Source organism: Dasypus novemcinctus, chromosome 8, assembly GCF_030445035.2.
Source record: "Dasypus novemcinctus isolate mDasNov1 chromosome 8, mDasNov1.1.hap2, whole genome shotgun sequence".
In the NCBI taxonomy this organism is placed as follows: Eukaryota; Metazoa; Chordata; class Mammalia; order Cingulata; family Dasypodidae; genus Dasypus; species Dasypus novemcinctus.
In genome coordinates this window covers 94,753,734-94,765,216 of record NC_080680.1, presented here as the reverse complement: position 1 = coordinate 94,765,216, position 11,483 = coordinate 94,753,734, and the positions used below count along the sequence as shown (strand labels likewise).

Genomic DNA, 11,483 nt, shown 5'->3' with positions numbered 1-11,483 from the left:
AACTTAGACATATGTCAGAGCAGGTTCAGTTTCCAAAAGCAATTTTATAAACAGGCTTCCACCTTCCATCCTACCCACTCATCTTGATCCACTTTCCCTCCTGGGACATGATTGGAGTTGGAGAAAAGATGCTGTTTTAAAAAACAGAGGAAAGAAAGGAAGAAACTAGGATAGGAAGATCCTTCATTTGACTTTGTATTTTTTTTTTTGATAGAGGACATAGAAAGAAGTTAGGAGATCATTTGCTCGCAGGAGTCCACAGGAGGGTCCTCAAATCTGAATACTAAACTCTTCTTTTAATACCCTCTCTTAGAGAATTGTCCAGGGTTTATGCAATGGGATTCAGACAGGGGAAAAATGGTAGGCATTGAGATAAGTTGCCTCTATCCTTAAGAATTAAGTCTCTGCATCTTTGGCAGGTGAGTCCATCTGTCCGCATGAGTTTCTCACAAAGAAGTATGCATTTGTTAAATGCTTAGTAAGAGTTTGATTTCATGAGAAAAGGTTTCCAGGGAATCAACCAGATTTTTTTGTTCTGGTTTTGCTTCAAATTACAAAATATCAAACTTGGAAGTGACCTTAAAGATCTCTTAGTTCAGGCTTCTCAACGTACAGATGGGGAGCCTAAGGCCCAGAGAGGGAAAAGGCTGTAGGAGGTTAAATGACTTGCACACAGTCACACCTGCATGCAAAGTCAGTATTTAAATAGTCAGATCTATTTGACTTCAAACCCATGATTTTTCTCATGGCCAAGAAGCTTTGAGCAATGTAGTTAACTCTCACCCTTTTCCTTAGACAGTGGGGACATGACCCATCAATAAAAAGGAACCCCTGGGGTTCCAGAGAAAGAACTATCCTGGCCATGGATCCTTCCAGCAAGTCTTCAAAGGAAACCCCATTCATCCTTTTGGGACTGACAACAAATCCCAGGTGGCGTCGGCCTCTCTTTGCACTGTTCTTGGTTTTGTATGTGGCAGGCATACTGGACAACGGACTCATTGTGGCCACCATCCAGGCCAGTCCAGCCCTTCATGCACCCATGTACTTCCTGCTGGCCCACCTGTTCTTTGCTGATCTCTGCTTCACCTCTGTCACTGTGCCCAAGATGTTGGCCAACTTGTTCGCCCACGACCACTCCATCTCTCAGGCTGGCTGCCTGACCCAAATGTACTTCTTCTTTGCCCTGGGTGTAACTGATAGCTCTCTCCTGGCTGCCATAGCCTACAACCACTATGTGGCCATCTGGCACCCTCTCCAATATGCCACGAGCATGTCCTGCACCATGTGCATAGCCCTGGTAGGGACTTGCATGGCTGTTATCCCATGTCCACTCCCTCCTGCATATCCTGCTTATGGCCTGCTTGTCCTTCTGTGTCTCCCACCAGGTGCCCCACTTCTTCTGTGACCACCAGCCTCTTTTAAGGCTCTTGTGCTCCAACACCCACCACATCCAGTTGCTCATCTTCACCGAGGGCTACCTTTAGCCTCTGGGAGACCCAGGGCCATGTCCACCTATGGCTCCCACCTGGCTGTGGTAGGACTCTTCTGTGGCACAGTCATTGCAGTCTACTTCCAGCCCACATCTCGATATGAAGAAGAGCAGGGCCGTGTGGCCACTGTCATGTACACCATCATCACCCCATGCTGAACCCTGTCATCTACAGCCTCCGGAATCGTGATGTGCAGGGGGCACTCCGAGCCCTTTTTACTATGCAAAGAGTTTTGGCTGGTGACTTCTAAAGGCTGAACCCCATCAAGGACTGAGCCTACATCAACCACACTGTGGTGGTTAATTTTAGGTGTCATAAAATTAACAATTGTCATAAAATTGGCTAGGTTATGGTGACCAGGTGTTTGGTCAAACACTGGCCTAGCTGTTGCTGTGGAGGTATTTGGTACTTGGAATTAGCATCTACAATTAGTTCACTTTAAGTAAAGGAGACTACCCTCAATAATGTGCATGGGCCTCATCCAATCAGTTGGAGTTCTTAATGGCGAGAACCAAGGGTTCCAAGAATCAGAAGGAGTTCTTCCTCAATACTACATCCTCCAGTCCTTCCCAAGACTTATCAGAATTTTCTGCTTCCAGCGTGTCATACAAAATTAAAACTTGCCAGCCCCCACAACTATGTGAGTCAATTCCTCATAAAAACTTAAATCTCTTTATATAGCTTGTGGTTCTGTTTCTCTGGAGAACCCTGATTGATACACACAGTGACAACTCATGAATTTGATCATCTCTTCTGAACTTTTTAAAAAATCATAATACCTACCAATTTATGAGCACATACCATGAAGCAGATCTTTGCCTGGTTTTATTTTATTTTCACAACAACCTTTAAAGTAGACATTATGTTCGAGTTTTACAAACAAGGTAACTTCCACAAGCCTACACAGTTTTTAGGTGGCAAAACCTGGGTCTTTCCTGCCACAGCATGCGCACTTCTAACAGTCACTCTCAGGCATTGAGAGAACATTTTACCATTTTCTAAGGACTTGGAGCTCTGTGAGACGAGGCACTTTATTTTATTACATATTATTTTGCTGTGTATTCTCAAATAAATTAATGTTTACTTCTCAATTGTCTGGGACAGGAATAAAAGTTCACATGCCCACATGGCTGAGCTCTCCCATTGAATACAAAGTAAACCATGTGAGAGGCACTCTGGGCATCTGAGATGAATAAGTGATTGTATTTTTATGCTAACAAGCATTTAGAAGCAGTCCATTTTCTTATTCTCTGTTCTTGTACTTGTTGCTAGGTTGACACATATTCAGCTACATCTGGCATTCTGTGGAAGAAGCATGCCATAGACATGAAAGTTTAGAAAATTAGCAAAGCACAGAAGAATAGGGGAGGAATGGGCATTAGACGTTCCTGTCTGCAGGAATGGGCATTTTACATTATTATTGGATACCAATGCTTCACTTTTTTTTTTTAATTATTTATTTATTTTTAAAAATTACATTAAAAAAATATGAGGTCCCATTCAACCCCACCGCCCCCACCCCCCACTCCCCCCACAGCAACACTCTCTCCCATCATCGTGACACATCCATTGCACCTGGTAAGTACATCTCTGAGCATCACTGCACCCCACAGTCAATGGCCCACATCATAGCCCACACTCTCCACTTTTTTTTTTAACCCACAAAACACCAGGGTATTCTTATTACCATTTTATGGATGAAGAAACTAAGGCTGGGAGACTAGTTGGTAGAGGAGCCAGAACTAAACTTTATGCTATTCAGGTTGCTTAGGTGCATTATAACGGGGCCTCAGTGAAAGGACTTGCAGAAAGAAATCTCAGATGGAACAGGTGCACCATTTCAGGCCACTGAGGAGATCTGAAAGGCTCTCATGGTATGCCCAAATATTTATTAAATAGGTTTGCAAAGCAGAAGTTTTTTTTTTTAAGATTTATTTTTTAGTTATTTCCCCTTCCCACCCCCCATTGTCTGCTCTCTGTTTCCATTCATTGTGTGTTCTTCTTTGTCAGCTTGCATTCTTGTCAGTGGCACCAGGAATCTGTGTCACCTTTTGTTGTGTCACCTTGCTGCGTCAGCTCCCCATGTGTGCGGCACCACTCCTGGGCAGACTGCGTTTTTTTCACATGGGGCGGCTCTCCTTGAGGGGTACACTCCTTGCATGTGGAGCTCCCGTATGCAGGGGACACCCCTGCATGGCACAGCACTCCTTCCATGCATCAGCACTGTGCGTGGGCCAGCTCACCACACAGTTCAGGAGGCCCTGGGTTTGAACCCTGGACCTCCTATGTGGTAGGTGGATGTTCTATCAGTTGAGCAAAATCTGCTTACTGCAGAAGCTTTTATGTTCATGTTTCTTTCCAAGAAATCCACTCCCACTCCTACTGACCTTCCCATTGTCAACTGCCAGAAAGAAGGAAAGCTCAGCAGTTCTGGAGTTGGATTAGCCGTGGGCCTCTCCAGCTCCCACAAACAAGCCTGCTGGCAATGGGTTCCTGGAATTACTGTATTACCCTTTTTATATCTAAAAGGGACTTTAAAAGTCTTTAGTCCAGTGACGTTCTATTTTTGAGCAGAAAAACCTTTTTTTTCTAGTGAAATCATGCACAGACATCCAATAAATAAAATGAAGAGGAAAGAGTAGTTACACTGTGGGCGAAGTAAAGATCAGAGGCCTTGAGTCCATCTTGTCAACCTACCCTTCAGGGCCCCTAACTCAATTCCCTTATTTGATAAATTGGAAAACTGAGGCCCAGGATGGTTGAGAGAACTGCCCAGGACCACACAGAGTCCATGGCAATGTTCCAGCTTCCTGGCTAACATCCCATGATTAGAGCTGCAAAGGCAGCAGTGAGTGCCTTTCCCCCCACGTACGGAGCAAATAGCAGTCTGTGGACTGTGGTGGCTGCAGACTGAAGGGGTTGCAGTTGTCCCTTTCCCATGGAAAGGGGAAATGTAGCCTAAAGAAATTCATATTTTGGCCAGCGAATTTGGTCTGCTGCCTTGGAGGTGTCACACACTTCCAGACCCAGTAACGCTGTGACATTGTTTTCCCTGAGAGCAGGCAGAGAGCTAAAGATATTTTGCCTTCTCAAACACCCTCCCAACTTTCCTGTTGCTTAAGAGGCAGAGGAAGGGAGGGTGTGGCCAGCCAAGGGTAGAGAACAGTCTCTCAGAAAGTGTGTTTGTGGGGCATGGCCAGCCCTAAGGACTTACTTCTGCACAGACCACATGCCTGAGGAATTACAATGAATGCATTCCCCTCTAGCACCTGGGATTTGAGCTGAGAGTTCTACCCAAGAGCACCATTTTTGGGCCAGACCAGAAAAGTGCACAAAAAAAGAAAAATAATAATAAATTTAAAAATGAAAGAGGCAGGCATCCCTCTCCAAGTCTCATGGAAACTGGCCTGCATCCCATTACTGGGTCCTTAGCCCTGGGTTGAGCAGTTAAACAGGGGCAATCATAAATATCTAGAACTGGTAGAACCGAGTCAAAGAACAGTGGTAGCACACAGCTACTTAATAGTAAATCCCTAGCCAACAGAAACTGAGCATCAGAGTAAACTCAGCATCAGAATCAGATGCCAAGACATTAGCAAAAAATTACAAGCCATATGAAGAAAAAAGGAAGATATGAATCAAGCAAAGAAACAATCAAAACTCTAGCTGAGACACAGGGCTTGAAAGAGGTAATCAATGAGGATTACACAAATCTCCTAAATCAAATCATGGAGATTAAGATGAGCATGGCTAACTTTAATTTAAAAATTTTTAAATTTAAAAATCTAAAAAAGATGAACATGGCTAAGGAAATAAAAGACATTAAGAAGATATTGGGGAAACAAGAAGAAGACATTGAAGAAGTGGATGTGGCTCAAGCAGTTGAGCACCTGCTTCCCACATGGGAGGTCCTGGGTTCAGTCCCCAATACCTCCTAAAAACAAAAATAAACAAAAAGCAAACAAATTAAAAAACCAACTCAGGGGAGCTGATATGGCTCAGTGGTTGAGTGCTGGCTTCCCACATTTCAGGTCCTGTGTTTAATCTCTGGCCCTGGTACATAAAAAACAAACAAACAAAAATAAAGACACTGAGCGAGTACAAAAAAATCTTTCTGATTTTTCTTGGATCAAAATATAACAGAGCTTATGGGAATGAAAGACACAGGAAGTGAGGTTAAAAATACAATAAAGGCACACAATAGCAGATTTGAAATCATGGAAAAGAGAATCAGTGATGTAGAGGAAAGAACAAAATGCTAAGAGGAAAAAAAACAGAGAAAGGAAAGAATGGAAAAAATTGAGCAGGAGCTCATGGAGTTGAATGATAACATGAAGCACACCAGCATATGTGTTCTGGAAGTTCCAGAAGGAAATGAGAAGGAAAAGGGAACAGAAAGAGTATTTAAGGAAATAATGGCTGAAAATTTCCAACTCTCATAAAAGACATGAATATGGAACACAGCATACTTTAATTAGAATAAATCCAAATAGACATACCCCAAGATAAATAATATGCAGAATGCCAAATGCCAAAAATTAAGAGAAAATTCTGAACACATCAGGAAAAGTGAAACATCACATACAAGGGACATTCAATAAGACTTAGTGTGGATTTTTCAGAAACCATGGAGGTAATAAGGCAGTGGTATGATATACTTATGGTACTAAAAGAGAAAAACTGCCAGCCAAGAATTCTTTATCCAGCATAAGTGTCCTTCAAATATGATGGTGAGCTTAAAATATTCACAGATATACAGAAACTAAGAGAGTTCATAAACAAGAATCCAGCTCTGCAGGAGAGACTAAAGGGGGTTCTGCAGCCAGAAAAGAAACGCAACAGAGACTTGAAGGAGAGTGTAGAAGTGAAGACTATCAGAATGGGTAATGAAAAAGGTAAAAAGATGGACAAAAATAAGATGTGACATATGAAAACCAAAGGATAAAATGACTGAAGTAAGTAATGCCTTTACAATAATAACATTGAATGTTAATGCATTAAGCTCTCCAATCAAAAGACACAGGCTGACAAAATGGATAAGAAAACATGGGCCATCCATATGCTGTCTGCAGACCCAAGGATGCAAATAGACTGAAAGTGAAAGTTTGGGAAAAGATATTTCACACAAATAGTAACCAAAAGAAAACAGGAGTAGTTATACTGCTGTCAGACAAAACAGACTTTGAGTGTGAAAAAGTTATAAGAGATGCAGAAGGCCATTATATATTAATACATATCAGAAAGAAATAACAGTCAGTAAATATCTATGCACCTAACCAGGGTGCCCCAAAATGCATGCGGCAAACTCTGGCAAAACTGAAAGGAGAAATAGATATCTCTACAATAATAGTTGGAGACTTCAACATGCAACTCACATCAACAGAACAACTAGACAGAATATCAATAAGGAAACAGAGAACTTGAACAATATGTTAAATGAACCAGATCTGACAAACATGTACAGAATATTGCACCCCAAATCAGCAATTTATACATTCTTCTGAAGTGCTCATGGATCTTTCTCCAGAATAGACCACATATTGGACCACAACATTGCTTTCAATAAATTCAAGAAGATTGAAATTATACAAAGCACCTTCTCTGATCATAATGGAATGAAGCTGGAAATCAGTAATAGGCAGGAAAGGGGAAATTCTGGAGACTAGAGAACACACTCTTGGACTGTTCTGGCTGAGTCTAATGGGGGGAAAGGCTATGGCTCGGTGCCTGTGGGTTGCTGGCTCCGGGGAATCCTGAGGACCCATGGGGAGCAGCTTGCTCATTACCAGTGTCTGGAAACACTACTTTCTCACTTCCAGGAAGATGCCAGACTAGAAAGACACTGAAATCTCTTCTCTCCCAGAAAAATAGCTAGAGAACAGGCAGAAACAGCCTGGGAAAAAAATCTTCTCAGGTTTAGGACAAGAGAAGAAGTCTGGACACCACCCAAAAGAAAGAGGGACAAAGGAAAAGAATTGTGATGGCAAAACTATGAGTTAATATCAGCAGCTGCTACGGCACCCACACTATAGACAGTTTTGAATTCTCAAGCCTTGGGTACCAGCAGCTACAGACAAAAAGGGCCCCAGGGATCCACCTTCCCAGAAAATAGGAGAGATACAGATACAGCCTAAGGCTGACTAATATTTGACCCACAAATTTGGTCTGCTGTGTCCCAGGAACCCTTCCAGGCTGGGTGGGACCACACTATTTTTTACCTTGGGAGCCAGCTCAGAAATAAAGACATCTGGGACTAAAAAGATCTGATGCTCTCTATCTCCCCCTCTACTAACCGGGACTGGCAGAGGGGACTGGAATTATCTCCTCCCCAAGAAAAGGGAGGGAGCTGCAAGCAAAGGTAGAAGAAATGACTCTGAGAAAGTTTGAATTATGAGGCTCTTAGGCTCCAGGCAGAAAGCTCTATCACACTGATCTGGTCCATATTGCAGGAAACACACTCCCACAAGGCCTGAATTGAGAGCCCTGCCAGGGTTTTTTCCAGCTTTTATAGCCTCCCTTCCCAAGGCTCTAGGAAGTGGGTCTGCTACCCATTACTGGGTCAAGGGTCCAAAGCCCATATGCAAGGAACTATCAGGGACAATCCCAAAGACCCAGAACAGGTTGAACCAAAAATCAAAGATCAGCAATAACACAGTCTCCTGCCACTAAATCCCTATGAAAGAGAGAGAAATTAAACATCTGAGTAAACTCACCATCCTAATCAGATGCCTACACATCAACAAAAAATTATAAGTCATCCTAAGAAAATGAAAGACATGACCTAAGAAAAGGAGTATAGCAAAACCCCAGAAGAGATGCAGGATTTAAGAAAACTAATCAACAAGATGCACACAAATTTCCAGAATCAAATTAATGAGTTGAAAGACAATATGGTTAAAGAGGTAAATGACATCAAGAAGACATTGAGGATGGATGTGTCATGATGATGGGAATGAGTGTTGCTGGGGGGGGAGTGGTGGGGTGGGGGTGGTGGGGTTGAATGGGTCCTCATATATTTTTTTTAACGTAATATTTTTACAGAATCAATAATAAAAAAAATGCTATGTAAAAAAAAAAAAAAAAAAGAAGACATTGAGGGAAATGGATGTGGCTCAAGCGATTGAGCACCTGTCTACAATATAGGAGGTCCAGGGTTTGATTCCCAGGGCCTCCAGATGAAAGGCAAGCTGGCCCACATGGCAAGCTGGTCCAAGTGGAGAGCTGACCCATGCAGAGTGCTGACCTGCATAGAATGCTGACCCACACAGGAGTGATGGCCCAAGCAGGAGTGCTGGCCCATGTGCAGTGCTGGTCTATATAGAAAGCTGACACAACAAGATTATGCAACAAAAAGAGACACAAAGGGGAAACGGACTTTGGCCCAGTGGTTAGGGCGTCCGTCTACCATATGGGAGGTCCGCGGTTCAAACCCCGGGCCTCCTTGACCCGTGTGGAGCTGGCCATGCGCAGTGCTGATGCGCGCTAGGAGTGCCTTGCCACGCAAGGGTGTCCCCCGCGTGGGGGAGCCCCACGCGCAAGGAGTGTGCCCGTGAGGAAAGCCGCCCAGCGTGAAAAGGAAGTGCAGCCTGTCCAGGAATGGCGCCGCCCACACTTCCCGTGCCGCTGACAACAACAGAAGCGGACAAAGAAACAAGACGCAGCAAACAGACACCAAGAACAGACAACCAGGGGAGGGGGGGAAATTAAATAAATAAATAAATCTTTAAAAAAAAAAAAAAAAAAAAAAAAGAGACACAAAGGAGAGACAATAAGAGATGCAGCTGACCAGGGAGCAGAGGTGGTGCAAGAGACTGAGTGCCTCTCTCCCACTCCTTAACATCCCAGGATCAGTTCCCAGTGCCACCTAAAGAGAAGACAAGTAGACACAGAAGAACACACAGAGAACAGACAGTGAGCAAAAGACAACAAGGGGGGGTAGAAATAAATAAATAAATAAATCTTTTTAAAAAGGGGAGACATTGAGCAAACACAAAGAAGAATTTGAAAACCTGAAGAAAAGTAACCGAGCTCATGGGGTTGAAAGACGTGATATGTGAGATCGAAAAAAAAAACAAAAAACTAAACAGTAGAGGTATACAACAGCAGACTCAAAATGATAGAAGAAAGAATATATGATACCAAAGATAGAACAGCTGAAATTTAAGAGAAAAAGGAACAGAGAGAGAAAAGAATGGAAAAGTTGATCACGGGCTCAGGGAATTGAATGATAACATGAAATGCAATAACATACATGCAACAAGAGTTTCAGAAGGAGAAGAGAAAAGAAAGGAAGCAGAAGGTGTATTTGAGGAAATAATGGCTGAAAATTTCCCAACTCTTACAAAGGAAATGAACTTACATATCCAAGAAGCACACCCTACCCAAATCAGAATAAATCCAAATTTTCCTACTCCAAGACACATACTACTGGGAATGTCAAACATCGAAGATAAAGAGAAAATTCTGAGAGCAGCAAGGGAGAAGCAAAAAATCACATACAAGGGATGAATAATAAGTCTTAGTGCAGATTTCTCATCAGAAATCATGGAGGTGAGAAGACAGTTGTATGATACAATTAGGATACTGAAAAAGGGTGCCAGCCAAGAATTCTTGATTCAGCAAAAGTGTCCTTCAAATATGAAGGTGAGTACAAATATTCAAAATGAGCAGAAACTAAGAGAGTTCATTTTTGCAGGAAATATTTTTTCTCTCTATTTTTTTAATGTTACATTGAAAAAATATAAGAGGTCCCCACATACCCCCACCCTCCTCACCCCACTCCTCCCACATCAACAACCTCTTTCATCATCATGGGACATTCATTGCATTTGGTGAATATATTTTGGAGCACTTCTGCATCACATGGATAATGGTTTACATTTAAGTTTACACTTTCCCCCAGTCCACCCAGTGGGCCATGGCAGGACATACAATGTCCAGCATCTGTCCCTGCAGTACCACCCAGGACAACTCCAAGTCCTGAAAATGCCCCATCATATCTCTTCTTCCCTCTCCCTACCTTCAGCAACTACCATGGCCATTTTCTCCACATCAGTGCTACAATTTCTTCCATTACCAATCACAATAGTTCCATAGTAGAATATCAAGAAGTCCACTCTAATCCATATTTTATTCCTCCATCCTGTGGACCCTGGGATGGTGATGTCCACTCCACCTCTATATCAAGAGGGGGCTTAGATTCCACATGGATGATGGATGCAATTCTCCTGCTTGGAGTTGTAGGCACTCTTGGTTCCCTGGTGTGGTGGTTGACCTTTTTCACTTCCCTGTTCACTGGGCGGGTAAGTCCACATGTCACATGGACAGTCCGGAGATTCAGATCTCCTGAGCATACACCAACCCCAGCACCAACCACACCAACCACAGGTCCAGTAAAAGTGACAGAAGAGGCATGTGTAGAAAGGTCATATCTGAGTCCAACTCCATCACATTCAGGAGCACAAACTCCAAAGAGGGCCAACTGACATGGCACTGAACTCCAGAGCCATCTGCCATGACCATAGAACCTGTGGGTCTCTGTAGCCCTCAGGAGAACCAGTACCTGGGGTTGTATCTACTTTGGCTGTCTCTGGGACCCTGCTGAGGCATGCGTAAGTGTGACTTCTCTGATGACCTCCCAACTCTTTTTTGGAGACGCATAGCCATATGAACTCATTTGTCCTTTCCATTTCCCCCTTTTATTCAAGGTCAAAAAGCAGTTTTTAACACCTGAAATTTCATGAAGACTGAGATATTCTGCTGGTCTGAGTTGACCCTTTTATTCAAGGTTTCTTTCTAGTTACATCATCAGCTGGTGCTTGGTAGTAATCCCTCGGTGCCAGGGAGGCTCATACCCAGGAGTCATGTCCCACACTAGGGGAAAGATAATGCATTTACAAGCTAAGTTTGGCTTAGAGAGTGGCCACATTTGAGCAACATGGAGGCTCTCAGGAGGTAATTCTTAGGTACCCTGCAGATCTAGGCATAGTTCAT

At 43.1% G+C, this 11,483-nt stretch overlaps 1 protein-coding gene across 1 annotated transcript; it reads left to right on the top strand.

Moving 5' to 3' along the window:
- Positions 1–862: 862 nt before the first annotated feature.
- LOC101437153 (olfactory receptor 1K1) lies at positions 863–1,740 on the top strand. Its single transcript, XM_012527125.3, is given in 4 exon segments — positions 863–1,300; positions 1,302–1,473; positions 1,476–1,634; positions 1,637–1,740. Coding segments are annotated over 4 exon segments (873 nt in total).
- Positions 1,741–11,483: the final 9,743 nt, after the last annotated feature.